The sequence below is a fragment of the Cucumis melo genome, chromosome 12 (assembly GCF_025177605.1).
Source record: "Cucumis melo cultivar AY chromosome 12, USDA_Cmelo_AY_1.0, whole genome shotgun sequence".
Taxonomy (NCBI): Eukaryota; Viridiplantae; Streptophyta; class Magnoliopsida; order Cucurbitales; family Cucurbitaceae; genus Cucumis; species Cucumis melo.
Genome location: NC_066868.1, coordinates 19,185,509 through 19,202,429, shown reverse-complemented (window position 1 = coordinate 19,202,429; position 16,921 = coordinate 19,185,509). Strand labels below are relative to the sequence as shown.

The following is a 16,921-nucleotide window of genomic DNA, read 5'->3' as shown; positions in this document are numbered from 1 at the left end:
CGAAAATATCCTTAAATTTAAAAAGAAAAGTTTGAAAAACACTATTGTTAAGGTGCTAGTTGTGTTGAATCCTTGTTAGCATGTATTGTTATATTTTAGTTTTTATACTTTAATATATCCAAAATTTAAGTTTATATACTTCAAGTACATCTTACGATTAGAGTACTTGTACATAAATGTCAATAGATATTGCAAAATATTTTTCTAGCATCGTAGCTTGTAAAATTTATAAACAATACGTATTGAAACCTTTAAATGATACATGTTCACTCAACTTTCTTTCCTCCCTAGTATGTTTTTATCCTCTTGTTTTACAACATGATTAACATTTTAATATAGAAATGTCTTTATCATGTTGTTATTTCTTTATCATGTTGTTATTTCTTAATTCTTTGTTTTACTCCATGATTAATTGTTTTCTTTTTAAAAAAATTGTCTCAATTAACTTTAGAGACTAGGAGGAAATCAACCCCAAATAACGAGACAAATGATATTTCACCGACTTTTCTTTTTTCAGAATAATTCATGACGGGAAAACACATTGTTTATGCTTTTAATAATAAGAGTTCAAAAAGCAATTATGGAAGTAGTTATTGATATTAAATTTTTGAGGCAATAAGATTAAGTACACTTTTATTTGAGAAAACATACATTCATATTACATGTGAAATCTAGATCAACAATTTTTTTTTCTTATTTAAGAAAACAAGCTATTGCATGTTGGGACATTCAACTTATTGGTGTCATCTCCAATATGAATTCCTCCCAAATAGGAATGGATAGCCCTGAGATCTCAACATTCATAAACTTGGCAAAATATTGATAGGTTTTTCTAATGCTTGAATTTCCATTCAAACTCACTCCCTTGCTTATATTTAAGCCTAGGCCAACCATTTTCTTAGGCCTTTCAAAGCCTACAAAGGTCACCTTGTCTATAATCAGTTTTTGGCTCAAAGCAAATCCTCCATTTATAACCTGAGATTTCACTACTAACTTACTCCCAACTGTTTCACTACAAAATCTTACCATACTCCAATTACCTCCTTCTCCTCCCATTTCCGCCACTTCTCCATCATCCAAGAAAACCTCTCCAAAGCTTCTTTGACCATTGCTGATGACGACCAAAAGCTTGTATGCAGTTTCTCGAGCTGCTTGTGTTGTCATCGCCTCTCCGTGTAATGCCAGAATGTTTCCTTCCCTGACGTGCACATTTATATGATCAGCAGGTGCATCAAGATTGATTTGTTGCCCGGAATTTACAGCTACGAACTCTGAATAGTTAAAGAGGCTAAACCAGTTTCCTGCAGGGAAATATGCATCAACAGAAAAAGCTCCCTCCTTTAGAACTGGAGAAACCAATACACCTTCTCCAAGAAGAAACTGAGAGTCGATTTCGTAGGTCTTGATATCCTGAGGGAATGAGAAGAAGAGAGGACGTGCAATCGGTGTCCCCTTTTTGTGTGCCTCATACATCAAAGTGTAGAAATAAGGAAGTAACTGGTAGCGAAGCGCAAGCACCTTCCTGGCTGATGCAGCCACTGAATCCCAAAGATAAAGCTCTTGACGAATGGATCCTTTATCAGAATGGTCTCTGGCAAATGGGTAAAATGCACCTAACTGCAAAAGTTGAACAAGTTTTTATTTCAGTTAGTTGTAATCTTTCCTAACAAAATAGCAAAACTTCACTGTTTTGGTAAACAATGACTTCCAACACATCATCTATAATAATAAAATGGCAAGAGAAACTTGCACCTGAATCCAACGTCGGCAAAGCTCTTCTGTCGTATCTCCAGAAAATCCACATATGTCAGAACCAACCATAGGAATTCCGAAGAGTCCAAAGTTCAAAATGGATGGAATCGTGTACCCCATATCATTCCATGTTGCGCCAATATCTCCAGTCCAATGTGCTGTGTACTTCCCAGAGCCTGCAAAAGTTGATCTTGACAGCACAAATGGTCTCTTGCCTGTTACTTTTACTAATGAGGCATGAGTAGCCCTTGACTCTAAAAACCCGTATAAGTTATGAGTATTATACTCTGTCAAGTTACCAAAATGAAGAATTGACGCTGGCACAGTCTTATTGTTAAGGGGACGTCGAACTCTAGCATTGTTAATCATGTAAGGAGGATTATCAAGGTTAGAAAGTGGGCTGGTTGAAGAAGTTATAAAATTTGATATCTCATTCATATCGATCCAAAGACCATCAAATGGAACAATATCTCGAAATATTTGGATCTCACGACCCCAAAAAGTCTCACTGTCTGGATGAAGAAAATCAGGAAAGTAAACAGGTCCAGGCCAAACATCACCCAAGTATGGAACCCCGTCGTGTTTCATAAAGATATCAGCTTTTGTTCCTCGAATGTATGGTCCATATGTATTATTTGTACTAATGCCTGCATAAAATTAACAGTAAAGACATGAGCTTGCATTGCGTGTGGGCTGAAAAAAAGAAAAAAAGTAGAAAGGAAGAGAAGAAATATTTCCATTTTCCATGCGTTGCTAAATAACATACCAGGATCCAAGATGATTACATATTTTTGTCCATTTTTGTGAAGATTATCAACAAATATCTTCATCTTCTCCGATGGAAAATTGATGGGATCAAAAGTAAAGTCTTTATACCCATCCATGTAATCAATGTCTGTCCACATAACTTCAAGAGGTATACTGGCTTTGGCATAACGAGCCACTACACTTTCAACCTCAGAAACATTCTTGTAGCCATAACGACATTGATGAAAACCTTTACACAAGAACATTAGTTCACTATTTATTATTTGTGGCATGGAATGATTAGAAAACAGAAATGAATAGCTCAAACTGAAAGATAACTTAGAGTCTAAAAGAATGCATGTGTTTTCCTTTAGACTCAGTATAAACATAAGCAGAATTCAACTAGTTAAGGCACATCCCCTCGACCATGAGGTCAAATTTGGATCTCCCTATTCCCGCATGCCGTTGAATTCCAAAAGATAAAGTGATTTTGACAAGCAATTAGCTAGAAGTAGTTCATGTGGGTATGAGTTCACTTTAAGTAGCAATATTGACAACTATCTTTCCTATCTATTTCAAATGGGAAAAACTCTTTAAAGAGAACAGAAAGTCAAATGAAGAAATATCGGTTTCTATTCAAATTTTGTCTGTCTAAAACCCACAGGATCAACTCATAGCCTGATGTTGCCAAAACTAGAGGAAAGAACGAGAGGACAAAACACCAATCCGTGAAATCTTCTGTTCTACATAAATTGAACTTTCCGATTTGATGCACAAATTCAAAAAACCATGAAATTCAAAACTAACTTCTAATGTACATGAAATCTCAAAATAATCCTACAGACATAAACATCAAGACAATAAAAATACTAACCAAACGACCAATAAGGCACAGGTGCAGGCCGCCCAATAAGCTCAGTATACTGATCTATCACCGAAATTGGTGATGGACCTGCAAAGAAGTATAAATCAATGATTCCACCAATAACCTTGTACGTAATCCTATCGCCAGAATATATAATATCCATGCCATTACTGTTGAGCAACAAAACTCCATGCGTCGTCCCTGCTACAACTTTACCATCTCGAGACCGCGACCGGACATCAATGTAGAAAGGATGTGCACCGTAGAGGTTCACATCGAGATTCACACTACCAATATCAGCGTTCCAAAGAGTTAAGGTTTTGTTTTTATCCGGGACGAGCTTGAAAGACTTCCTGGTTTGCTCGCCAATGCCAAAGATAGAGGATCTGTCCTTCGGAAGCAAAGAGGATAGTTGAATGTATTGATCCTTGAAGACAATAAAAGTCTCGGAATTGGAGAAATCAGGGGAAGTGTCAAAGAGGACATCACCGGATGATCGTCGGAGCACGGAAAAGCCGAAGGGTGCAGTGTCGTAGAGGGTGAAAATGAGGTCGGAAGCTGGATCGGAGATGAAAGAAGGTTTCGGGGAGGCGACATGGTTTTCCGGCAGGGAACGGATAAGGGAGTTGGATGGACGGGGAATGATATGGTCTGGAATCTCCCACCGTTCACGAGTTGAGTCCGTTATTCGTACTCTCAACCGGTCTTTGCTTTCGAAACTGCAATACCATATGATCATATTATTGTCATTATTAATTATTATTATTATTATTATTATTATTAATTAATTACACCGTGAAAACGCATTTCTCTAATTTCGTTCTCTCTCCACAAAAAACCAATTTTAAGTAAATGGAAATATAATGTTTTCAGTAACAAAAATGCATAAAATATATAGAAATAGAAAGAATATTTCACTAATAAGTGTGATATTGCGCATTTTTATGAAAACTGAAACAAACTTATTTAAGATTAAGCATTAACCAGAAGATTAGAAAAGGAAAAGAAGAGAATAAGAAGAAGAAATTTACGTGGCTTGGAGGGTAAGTGTGGGAAGATCAGGTCCATAGACTTGGGAGGTTCGGATGAGTTGAAGATCGGCGGTCAATGACTTTCCGGCAGGATCGATGTGGCTGGATCTGATCCGGTATCCAAATCCGACGGCTGGTAGAGAAGCAGCCGGTGGAGGGATCAGGAAGGAAGTGAAAAGAAAGAGTATTAGTATTAGGAGAGAATGAGCAAATGGCGTCCTTATGGTTATGGCTTTGGACGAACCACTCGCCATTGATTTTTTGTCGCACTCGCAGTGGGAAGTGTGTGTGAGTGAAGTCCATCGGGTTCCACCTCCTCTCTCTTCTTATCTCTTCTTAATTCCTAAATTTCACTATCCATGGTGTTCGCATCGCCATTTATTTATTTTTGGATTGGGGAACGTGTGGTATCTTTTTATATATATTAGCCAACGCCAATCCTGGCTCCAAGAGATATAATATTTCTTTTAGAAAGAGGAGAAAAAAAGAAAAAAGAAGACCTGTTTTGTTATTGACTTTGGTGAAAGTAATAATTTATGCTTCCCTTTGGTAATTATTTTTAAAATTTTCAAAATTAAGTTTGTTTTTTTACTTCTTCCAATCATTTGAATACATAAGCCTAGATTTAAGATTTAACCACTTATTTAAAATTATTTTTTATTCTTCTAAATTTGACATGACTATTGATAGAACGTAAATAAAAAGAAATAAGAAAAGTTGGAGATGATAAGGTATAATCTTATAAATTTAAGGGTCTTTTCAAAAATATAAAAAAAAGCGGCAAAATATTTACACTGTATAAAACAATTCTAAAAACGGAAAAAGCCTAGAGACCTATTGTGTAAAATACCGAAAACGCGCGCGTAATATACTTGCGATTGTTTAGATATGGCTACCGTTTATACGCAATCGTTTAGATATTGTTATAATTTATGCGTGATCGTTTACATATGATTCGATCGTTTAGATATGTCTATAATTTATACGTGATCGTTTAGTTATGGCTACAAGTCGATTGTTTAGATATGGTTATAATGTATACGCGATCGTCTACAATTTATTTTAGATATGACTACAATTTATCTTTTTAATTCCATGGTTTAATTTTGTTACACGATTGTTTGGATTTGGGACCCAAATCTAAATGATTTTTTTAAAAAAATTTGGTATACGATTTTTTTTAATTCTTTTGTACATGATCGTTTATATTTCTTTACACGATCGTTTACTTTTTTTACGCGATCGTTTACATTTGACTACTCCAATTCAAATGATTTTTTATACACGATCTTTTATTTTTTTTTACACTCATTTACATTTGGCTACTCCAATCTAAATAATTTTTTTCAAGATTCTTTATACACAATTTTTTATTTTTTTACACGATCGTTTTTTTCAAGATTCTTTTTCTTATACACAGTCATTTAGATTTGGATACCCAAATGTAAACGTGTAAAAAAAAGAAAAGAATAAAGACGATGGAAAGATTAAACGACGTAAAAAAGAATCAGAAAAGAAGAAGATGTAAATATTAAACGATGTAAAAAATAATCAAAAAAGAAGAAAGACGGTTGAAAGAAATCACAAAATTAGAAATGAAGAAATACGATGGAAAGAAATCGCAGTGAAAAAAAAAAGAAGAAATACGATGAAAAGATTTAACGACGTAAAAAAACAATTGAAAAATAAGAAAGATGATGAAAAGAAATCGCAGAAAAAAAGAAGAGGAAAAGAAGAAAGACGATGAAAGAAATCGAAGATGAAGACGATGAAAGAAATCGCAGGGAAATCGCGAGGAAGAGAAGGGCAAACCTGAAATATTTAAAAAATGACTAATTTTATGGGCTTTGTTACACGGACGGTAAATAGTTTTGTGTTACACGGGCAGAAAATTTTTCCAAAGAGCTAGAAAACTTCCCAACTCCTAAAGTCGACCACCCTCGAAAATTGAAGCTCCTTTGAAGATACGAGCTTTCTTCCAAAACTTCAACTTTAAGAACATCACGTTCTCCACTTGCTTCCTCAAATCAAGCGTAAGCGTCCAGTCTAGAGAGAATCAGAGGATTAAATTCTAGAGATCGAACCACATCGCATCAAATCAACATAAATACAACATCAACACAATTTCAACTCCACGAACCAAATTTCTTCGAAAATCTCTTGTGAACAAGATGCTTTAGGGAATAAAATTCATCCATGAAATTGCTAAACTCAATTATTTTAACTCTTGAACCAATTAATAGAACACTTACATCTAGATGTATTTGTTGGATTTTGTGTTCTAAAACTTATAGTTTGTAATATAAATTATATTCTATTCAATAAATTGGTTATTGATAAAATTATTCTATAATCTTTAATCCAATAAATTAAGGTATCGAGGCTATTATTATAAGAAAACTTCAATTTTATATAGAGACATAAATGTGGATCAAATTTGAGTATATTGCATAAATGATCAATAGTATATAAATAAGGTTGGACACCTTATTCTGGGGATATTATGGATGCGACCCGCTTTTTAGTTAGTACAAACAATGGATCCTAAATTGTTCATATAGAGACATGAAAGTAGGGTCATCCTATGTAAAGAGTTTACATAAGACTGAACCATGAAATAGCTACTTTTACGTTTTAACATTGTTTACTATTTAAAATTGACTATTTTATTTATTGATGACCTATATAACTTAATCTTAATCTTGAGTTAAGTATGAACTCCTGTTCACACGAGATTATCTTTTGATATGCATAGATGAGAGCAACTCTTTAGCGCTGGCCAAATAAGCCTCTCATTTCAGGGGGAAATCGGGTGGATAGTTGAGGACATAGGGTGCAAGATGGAACTTAATCCTACCCGTTATAGGGTTAGTAGATAGGTTGTTTCCTTACGCATTGAATCTAGGTCTTGAGCAAGGGGCCCTACCCTCTCATTGGTTTGAGAATAATTCGATTTATAGATTAGACCTAAAACTAATTGTTCATTAGAGGATCAATGAGACTTAAGAACGAGATGTAATCTTAGGGGTAAAACGGTTATTTTAAACCAATCAAGATTATGCACAACCTATCAAGGATTAACTTATATATCATGGTTAGTTATATCATATGGACACAAATATATCTATATTGAGGGGAGTGAAACTATGAGACTTTTGTGGAATGACTGGTTAGTTAATGTATGTTAATAAGCTTTGTCTAAAAGAGTTTAGCCATTTAATCTCGGATCGTTGGATCCCTTGATCTATAGGTCGATTAAGTTTCTCTACTTGCTCGTATGAAATAAACTTAGAACAGAATGATGAAATGATTCAAATTGTTCGAATTAGGTAAGGAGAGAGAAGCTGACAAGTATATGTGGTATAGCGATCGATTATCAGTTTTGAGATTGAGCATCATGTTTAAATGTGATTTAAATATCAAGAATATGAATATGGATTCATACTCGAAAGCTCGAAAATGATGGAAATGGTCAAAGTTATAAAAAGTCAAAGATTTGACTTTTGACATTTAAAAGTCAAACTTTGACCGCAATATATTCAAATGTGATTTTGAATTTCAAAAAAATGAATGTGGAATCATGCTTGGAAGATCGAAATTAGTCGAGATGAACAAAATGGTAAATAATCAAATTGTTATTTTTTTGGTTAAAATTTGACTTTGACCAATTTTAGAAAAAGACTAAAATGCCCCTTGACTAAGTTAGTGGGAAAATCCAACATTTTGTTGGATAATCCCACTAAAAATTTTAGTGAGCTAGGTGTTGCCACACTATGACACATAAAGCCCACTAATTGTTAGTGGGTTGTGTATTGGTGGTTCATAAGCTTGCCTGTACATGCAACTTTGCATGTAAAATCATTATAAATATGTGTTTTTAGGTCTTTGAATGGGTAATTACAAGAGTAACACAAATATTATCCATGATTGTAATCTATGTTGTTGACCACACCAGTCATAATCAGTTGGTCAACAACCCCCAATCTTAGTTGTTGAGTCACCAATGACCGACAACTAAGATTGTAAACCAAGATCATGACAAGTGACCAATACCAATAATTGATATGACTAGAAATTGTTGATCGAGGATCATGACCAATGGCTCAAACTGAGGACCGTCGGCTAGAGATTAAGAAAGGTCCTTGAAGAATTTTTTAATATTATTTTAAGTAGTCTTATGATATTATAAATTAGGAAATAATTTTTAAAAAACTATGTGTCTTCTTTTGTTTCCATTTTCTTTCCACCCTCATTTTATTTTTCTTTTTAACATAAGAAAAAAATGAAAAGTGAAAAAGAGTGAGAGAATGTTTACTTTCTCATATTATAAATACAATTGCTATTGCAAAACAAAAACTAAACTCAACTAAGGCTTTCCATTAATTGAAAAGACTCTTGACTTTCAAAGGTAAAGACTTCCAATTCAAAAAAGAAAGACGCAGAATGAGATGTAGGGCTCACACCTGTAAAGAGAGAATGAAAGAATCAGAAAATATGAAGAACTCGCAAATTCTTTGCACCTCTTCTTGTCTTTTCTCTAGAAAAATGAGCTTCTGATCTCAACTGATACAACTTTTTGATGGATTCCTTCCTTCTATCCGCACCGCTACGTGGGATTTCAATGACCTATTTCAGTGGGGGGAAGAGTGGTTGTTCTTCTTTACGCTCTTGCACAGAAGTTGAGGAAAAGTTGCTTAGCCTGTATGCCTCAAGAATAAAAAAGTCTTGTGATTTAAAGTTTTCGAACTCCAATTTATATACTAAAAAAACCACAATTATTATTCTTATTTAAATAATAAATCTTTAAAGCATATCTAGAATTGAATGGAATAGAATATTTTATTTTTTGTGTTCAATAGTAAGATAAAAAGCCTTCTTATACACGAGATAGGCTCATTACATAAATAAGGAAAGAATAATAATGAGGACAGGTCCATAAACAGTACAACGACAACAGTTGGCGTTGAAACTGATGGAAAATAACAAAGCACTAGAGACATGCAACAGCGGAATTTAAAGGATTATGCTTTACTCTATATGCATCTAAACGATTTAGAAGTTAACATGCATCTACTAAGCGATGGACTTAAACAAAAAACCAAAAGGTAAACGATGTTCTTACGTTTGTAGTTCTGAACTTCTTCTTTAATCCAACGCTTCTTTGCCTTATTATCACGAACAAGGACAACCATTAAGCTGACCTACTATGCTCAGAACCAAGAACGGAGTTGTGGGACTCGGTTATGTAAAGAGAATTTTATAGAGAGATGGGGAGTGAATCGTTTAGGTGTTTTTCAAAGAAAACCTCATTTTTTTCTCATTCGGTAATGAGAAGTTTTATATAAAATTTACATGCAAATTGCATGTAAATTATTTCATATCTTATCAACACCTAATCAATTCATTAACTCTTTAATGAAATTAGTGGCTTCAAATTCATAATAATTTGCCACATTTTTCCATTAACCGTTAATTAATAAAGTAATTAGTTAAATGGGCATTTTGGTCATTTGACCAACTTAAGTCAAACTTTGACGTTTTCTTAGTCAAAAGTCAACTTTTTGACTTTTTATTAATTTTTCCGTTTTGACTAATTCTAACCTCCTGAGTATAAATCCGTATTCATTTCTCTAAAATTCAAATCATATTTGAATATAAATCCGGTCAAAGTTCAAAATTAACATGTTGACTTTTTAACAGTTCTCTAAACTTTTCAAGCTTTTAAATATGAATTTATATTCATATTTATTTAAATCATATTTAAACACAAAACTTAAAGTTTATTTCTACCGACTTATATCTTATATATTTCTCGGTTTCTCTCTCTTATCTTTATTCGAACAATTCAGATTACTTCAACATACTTGTTCTTAGTTGAATCCATATGAGCTAGTAGGGGAACCTAATGGACCTATAGATCATGGACTCCAACGATCCGAGATTAACTGGCTAAACTCTTTTAGACCATAGTTAATCAACATTCGTTAACTAAAGAGTCATTCCGCTAAAGACTTTTAGTTGCACTCCCCTCACTATAGATATATTTCTGTCAACCTGATATAACCATAATTGGTAAGTTGATACTTCACAGGTTGTTCATAATCTTGGCTGGGTCAAAATACCGTTTTACCCTCGAGATTACATCTTGCTCCTTAAGACCCACTGATCCACTATTGAACAATTGGTTTAAGGTCCAACTTATAAACCAGAATCCTTCTCGGGCCAATGAGAAGGTGAGACCCCTTGTTTAAGACTTGGATTCAGTCCTTAAGGGAACAACCTATCTACTATCCCAGAAGTGGCTAGGAATGAATTCCATCTTGCACCCTATGTCCCTAGCTATCCACTCGGTCTTACCCCTGAAATGGGAGGCTGGCTAGCGATGTTGAGTTGCCCTCACCTATGCAGATCTAATGATACTACCGAATAAACAGAAGTTCATAGTTAGCTCAGAATTAAGATCAAGTTACCTAGGTCATCATAATTAAAATAGTCAGTTTATAGTTTACGGTGTTACAATTAAAAGTGACTACTTCGTGGTTCCAGTCTTATGCAAACCATTTACATAGGATGCTCCCACTCCCATGTCTCTACATGAACGATTCAGGATTACATCGTTTGTACTAACTACGGAGCGGGCCACATCCATAGTGTTTATCCAGAATAAGGCGCCCAACCTTATTCATACACTATAGACTATTTGGGCTATTAACCTGAACTTAATCTTTGTTTATGTCTATACATAAAGTTAAAGTGTATTTGGCAAACTCAATAAAATAGCATCGGGACCTAAATTTATTGGTTTTTAGATTATAGCATTCAATAATAAATTTTATTGAATCAAAGTACAAGTTTTAGGACACAAATTCCAACAGAAACAACCCAAAAAATAGTCGATAGTCTGTTGCGTAGATAGGTCCTACCCAAGTGACAACCTAGAAAACTAACGATCTGCGACATACAAACTTGGAAAGAGTGAAAAAAACCTTGAACATCAAAGACAATGGTGACCAATGACAACAGACAATACAGTGACAGGGTAGATGATTGCAACTGCGATGAAGAGAGGTAGTGTTGACTAGAGCCTGTAGAAGGCTGCAACGTTTATTAGATCTAGGTTTCGAAATTTTAGAATTTCTTTAAAGATCTAATATATTAAATTTTGGCTGATCTAATATATTAAATTTTGGCTATGCATATATTGTTGATACCGGATGTAAATTTTGTTAAAAATTAATTTTATGAATTGTTGTAAGTATGTATTGACCAACTATATGTATGTTCAAGAATATATATGCAATTTGTTAGTTCTTGGATGAAATATTTGGATTGATTCAAGAAACTTAATTAGTTCAATTAATATGTGTAGGTTAGCTAGATTAATGGAAAGCTTAAAGGCTTTACTTATGTGTTGTCTGAGTTGGTCATGTTGTATAGTATTGTTGGACTTTCAAAAGAAGTGCAATTATATAGATCTTTAAAATTATACAATTAAAACAAAGGCCTTGACGTGCAAAATGAGTCAAGTATTATCTAAAAAGTTGCCAATTTTTCAATGCCAAGAAGAACGTCCATTTGATAGGTAGTAGCTGTCAAGGTTTAAATATTCTTGACCTATAATAACTATCAAGAATGTAAATTATTTGGCACGTTAAACAAGTCAACTGATGTCATATACTCGACATATATAACATATCAAGTAAATTATATTTTGACATATTTAAAAAAGTAAAGTACAAAAATATAGTGCAAAAAAACATAAGTAATGATGTTTTCATAGTAGTGAAATCATCTAGAATTGAAAGGAAATAAAATATATTATTCCTATATTCAAATAGTAAGATACAAAGTGTCTTTTTATATAGGAGATGGACTCATTACATAAATAAAGAAAGAATAATAATGAGAATAAAAATAAAGCAAAATAAAATATAGATAATTTTACAACCAAATCTCATTTAAAATCGACTGCATACATTCTCCAAAATGGAAGGATTAAAAGAAGTAAAATGCACTTATTTCCCAAACACCTATGAAAAATAGAAATAATTGGAAAATTTTCATAAATATAACAAACTACTAAAACATTTACGTTTCTTCATAAATTTAGCCATTTTTTAAATATTTTAAGTTTATCCTTCTGTCTTTTTTCTCCTCTTCGTCACGAATTTTTCTATCGTCTTTTTTTCCTTTTCTATTTTTCTTTTCGCTGTGATTTTTTTCATCGTCTTTCTTCTTTTTTTCTTTTTTTTTACGTCGTTTAGATTAAAAGATAAAGAATATTGATAAAAAAATCATTTAGATTGAAGTAGCACGATCGTGTAAAGAAAATAAACGACCAAAAGAATTTTGAAAAAATTCGTTTAGCCATATCTAAACGATCGTGTACCAAATTTTGAAGAAAAAAATTTTTGTTTAGCCAAATCTAAAAACAAAATCTAAATGATCGTCGTTTAACCAAATAAAATGATATTGTAACCAAATTAAACGATAGAATTGAAAACAATAAATCTTTTAGATTTGGAGCCAAATCTAAACAATCATGTACCAAACTATAACCAAATCTAAATGATCGTGTACCAAATATATTGCGAGCGTTGTTGACCGTATGATTCACAAGACACTTTTAGTATTTTCTATTGTGTGCTTGTGGTTTTTTTTTTTTTCATTTTCTGAATTGTTCTGTATAATATAAATATTTTGCCGATTTGTTATATTTTTGAAAAATCACCTAAAAACAACTTATTAATTAAAATATTGATTAACTTGTAGTCATTCTAATCATAAGAACCGCAAATGAAATTATATAAGCTAATTAACTATAATCCATTATTATTATCATTATTATTTTGTAATTTTTGGGTTGAAATAAACTTTGATTTTAGTAAATTCCATTAAGGTTGATAATATTAAGCTGAAAATTAACAGTCCTATAAGCATTGAAGAAGGGGGAAAAAGGTGTTAGTTAGGTGTAATGTGGTGAGGAAATATAAGGCAAAGTAGATACACTAGGTGGACTAATTAAATAATCCACTAATCTCTCTCATATAGTTTTGAAATATTCCCAATTTCCAAACCACCAAAAAACATCAATGTATTATAGTCATACCACCCAAAGAAATAACTGCCATTAATTTCTTCCAAAACTCAACATAAACTTCAATGATCAGTTATATAAATACCCAAAATCAACTCCTTAAATAGCATCAAAACTATCAAAACTAGTAAGAAACAAACCCCTAGACATTGAACTTTAGTAATTCCATTATTATCAATGGCTTCTTTACCGTCTGAAACAGCAGCAACAACGATAGTAAAAGCAAATGATGTTGGTGAGTACAATCATCTTGCAATGGAAAAAAAGAGGAATTGGGGGTTTATTTTGTTGAGATTAGTTGCTTCATTTGCCACTGCCTCAGCAACCCTTGTTATGGCTCTTAATAAAGAGACTAAATCTATTGTTGTTGCCACTATTGGGACTGATCCTCTTACTGCCACTCTATCTGCTCATTTCTATCACACTCCTGCCTTTATGTAAGCTTCTTAAATTCTTCTTAAAAATACAAGTCTTCTTTTGGGTTTGGAAAATTAAATTTATGTCTTCTAATCTTCTGTCCATAATTTCCATTTTTCTTTATTCTTTCTTTTTTCTTTTTCGTGTAAGTTTCTTCTTAAATTGTGTAGTTTTAAGATGAAATGTGTTGAGATTTTTGTTTGATAACTTTCGTGCTTTTGAGGTTAAGCTCATAATACAATTTTTGTATTGCAAGTTTTTCTATTCAAATTCTATTTTATAAATCAAGTTAAACATTGTTTTCAGATTTTTTTTTATAATAAATAAATTAGAAAAAAAGAAGCATAAGTGTAAAAACATAAAACTAACAAATAAAAATGGATCCCCGAACTACAATTCGCATAAAGCTTGACAGCTTAAGAGCTTTATATATATATTTGAAATTTACGACGTTACAAAATTCTAAAGGGACTTAAAATTGATATTTCTACTATTTACTTTTCTCTCCTCTTGATAGGAAAATTTACTTGATAGTATTTCGATTGAAATATGTCAGTCGCAATAATTTACCGATTCTAAAATTATTTTCGAAACCAAATATAATAAATCAAAATCAGCTTTAAAGTTTGAAACCAAAGACGAAAATGACTGAAGAATTGTACCGACTAACTTTAAACATGTGTACTAAAAGCACAACAATCTATAGGGAAGAATGGAATTTGTTCCTCTCCAAAAGAATCACAAAAGCTCTCCTAACAATAATGTATAATGTAAAATAGCAATATGTATTTGTTGCAAGATTCTTTGTCGTAGCAAATGGAATGGCCACTCTACACAACTGGATGATGATAGCCCTACACATCTTTGGACCCAAATTTCATTTCAATGGCTTCCGTCTTCCAATTATTTCCATTCTAGACATGGTAAAAAACACACCTTCATACCTTAATCCCCATTATCCCAATTTCAAAATTTCAACATCAATTACATTTTACTTGATCAATTGATTGATCCAAATGGCCGCAGACGACCGTGGCTCTTGCATCGGCAGGCGATGGTGCAGCGACTTTCATGGCAGCGCTTGGGAAGAACGGAAACAAGCACGCTCGATGGAACAAGATTTGCGACAAATTCTCAACCTACTGTGACCATGGCGCCGGTGCGCTCATTGCCTCTTTTGTTGGTCTCTGTCTTCTTCTTCTCATCTCCGCCATCTCCATTATCAAGCCGCTACACAAATCGAACAACTCATTCGCGTCCCCGTAGCTGACTTGCTTTGATACACATCGTTTTATTTCGTCCACTGTATTTGGTTGGTTTAATTTTATATCCTTTGCTCGTAACTCCATGTTGATTAAGAATATCGATGCCATCATAAAAGTTTTTTCTTTTATAAGAGCATTCTAAATTTGAAATTCCGTTAAAATGCAGTATGGCCATCTAATTAAATTCGTATAACATTTTGTTGATGTCAACAACTATAAGTTATTACTTTTCCATTTGAAACTCAGTTATGTTGTTTGTTTTCTGTTATGATTGGTTACATTCTCCACATGTACAAACTATTATATTTAAGAGAGAATTTATCCTAGTTGAAAGTAATAAGATGAATTTCCATTATTACTCTCGGTTAAGCACTAGTAGAAAAAGGACCTACAATAACAGTTAAATGCTGTCATTAAATGTTTTCGTGACAGTTTTTTGCAATCATTGATGCAGGAGTCATGGAAAGTATTTTATGACATTTGTAAAAAACTGTCACAAAATGCGATTTTATGTCACAAAACATGTCATAAAATATATCATAAGTAGAAGAAGATGATAAGAAGAAATGTTAGGAAAAGAAGAAAGAACTATAGAGGTTAACTGGTCCGACTAGATTTATCTTCTTTTTTGCTTTTCAATATGTGAAGAATTTTACAAAATAAATCTCTCTCAACCTCACTCCTGACTTCTTTTATATGTAGAAATTTAAAGGATATGCTTCAACAATGAGCCTGATGGTTACAGCAGAAAATAGGTATTTTGTAGTCCTCCACCTTTACAAGCAACATGGAAATCGCTACTTTGGTCTATTTGTCAAGTAGTTCAACTTCGATTACATCAAGGCATCATATGAATTTTTTTTCTCTAACGACTTGGTCAGCATGTTGAAGCATTGTCCGAGCTATGGATCTTGACAACTTCGATTTCTTTTATCTCAATTTCTTCTCTAATGAAGAGATACCTAATATCTATTATTTTATTATATTGTGATACTGATGATTCTTAGTTAGATAGATTGTGCTCTAGTTATCACAACATGTTTTTATTTTTGCTTGTTTAATTTTGAAATCATTCCCCGTCCCCTCAATCCTTCTTTCCGTGCAATCAGTCTGAAGAAAGAAGAGGGAGTCGTCGCGAAGGAGAAGGACGAGGCGCATTATCATTGAAGGAGCCCTTTATTTTCAGAAAAATAAATCTATTCTTTTCCAACTCAGATGTCACCTTAGCTTAACTCAATTATTTTATCCTCACAACAACCTTACCAATTTAATTATCCAAATCAAAATAATATGCCTCTAAACCTTGATTAATCACAAATCAAAATGATAAAGTTCCTCAAAATTCGAATTTTCCATAACCACACTTAACATTAATAATAAATGAAAAAAATCAAATTTGTTGGGGCGTTACAATAGTTTTAATATCCATAATAAATGTAGTCCAAAATATTTATGGTAAATAAATATAACAATTTTCGTATATACCTTTTATTTTAAATTAATGGTAAGGCCAAATCCATCCATAAAATTTGTTGAATCTTATTAATGAAAATAGTTGAGAATTCAAGACATTTGTGAAATATTGTAGCCAGATTATGTCATTCCTCTACATTTTTCTTAAAGTAAAGATATCTCATGTAATTATCAAATCAAGATCTAATATAACAATACTAGTATCTTATTAGGAAGAAAGTTAACATTTAATTTAGATAATGGTTGGACGATTAAAAGAGAATTTTCATTTGGA

At 32.8% G+C, this 16,921-nt stretch overlaps 2 protein-coding genes across 5 annotated transcripts; one reads left to right on the top strand and one right to left on the bottom strand.

Moving 5' to 3' along the window:
- Nucleotides 1-578: 578 nt before the first annotated feature.
- LOC103498289 (alpha-glucosidase) lies at nucleotides 579-4,757 on the bottom strand. Of its 2 annotated transcripts, XM_051080622.1 has the most exons (6): nucleotides 4,396-4,757; nucleotides 3,536-4,083; nucleotides 3,374-3,451; nucleotides 2,519-2,749; nucleotides 1,753-2,399; nucleotides 579-1,617 (listed from the first exon to the last, which is right to left on the bottom strand). In XM_051080622.1, the coding sequence occupies exons 1-6, from the start codon at nucleotides 4,647-4,649 to the stop codon at nucleotides 730-732; spliced, it is 2,646 nt and encodes an 881-aa protein (XP_050936579.1). In that variant the 5' UTR covers nucleotides 4,650-4,757; the 3' UTR covers nucleotides 579-729. The 2 variants fall into 2 exon arrangements, with proteins under 2 accessions (XP_050936579.1, XP_008459069.1); XM_008460847.3 differs by having other exon boundaries at nucleotides 3,374-4,083; nucleotides 4,396-4,756.
- An 8,840-nt stretch (nucleotides 4,758-13,597) lies between these two features.
- Nucleotides 13,598-16,377, top strand: LOC103498288 (CASP-like protein 1B2). 3 transcript variants are annotated; one of them, XR_539585.2, is made up of 5 exons: nucleotides 13,618-13,929; nucleotides 14,709-14,832; nucleotides 14,936-15,221; nucleotides 15,877-15,929; nucleotides 16,284-16,377. XR_539585.2 is itself a non-coding variant. In XM_008460845.3 (4 exons), the coding sequence occupies exons 1-3, from the start codon at nucleotides 13,670-13,672 to the stop codon at nucleotides 15,173-15,175; spliced, it is 624 nt and encodes a 207-aa protein (XP_008459067.1). In that variant the 5' UTR covers nucleotides 13,618-13,669; the 3' UTR covers nucleotides 15,176-15,221; nucleotides 15,877-16,182. The 3 variants fall into 3 exon arrangements, 2 of the variants coding, with proteins under 2 accessions (XP_008459066.1, XP_008459067.1); XM_008460845.3 differs by lacking the exon at nucleotides 16,284-16,377 and having other exon boundaries at nucleotides 15,877-16,182; XM_008460844.3 differs by lacking the exons at nucleotides 15,877-15,929; nucleotides 16,284-16,377 and having other exon boundaries at nucleotides 13,598-13,929; nucleotides 14,936-15,530.
- Nucleotides 16,378-16,921: the final 544 nt, after the last annotated feature.

Excerpts from the sequence above, each read along its gene's own strand:
- LOC103498289 (XM_008460847.3), bottom strand. The coding sequence starts at position 4,649 with ATGGCGAGTGGTTCGTCCAAAGCCATAACCATAAGGACGCCATTTGCT. Across the intron at positions 4,084-4,395 it reads ACACTTACCCTCCAAGCCAC|TTTCGAAAGCAAAGACCGGT; the intron begins GTAAATTTCTTC and ends ATGGTATTGCAG. Across the intron at positions 1,618-1,752 it reads TTTGCCGACGTTGGATTCAG|TTAGGTGCATTTTACCCATT; the intron begins GTGCAAGTTTCT and ends CAACTTTTGCAG.
- LOC103498288 (XM_008460845.3), top strand. The coding sequence starts at position 13,670 with ATGGCTTCTTTACCGTCTGAAACAGCAGCAACAACGATAGTAAAAGCA. Across the intron at positions 13,930-14,708 it reads TATCACACTCCTGCCTTTAT|ATTCTTTGTCGTAGCAAATG; the intron begins GTAAGCTTCTTA and ends ATTTGTTGCAAG. Across the intron at positions 14,833-14,935 it reads TTATTTCCATTCTAGACATG|ACGACCGTGGCTCTTGCATC; the intron begins GTAAAAAACACA and ends AAATGGCCGCAG.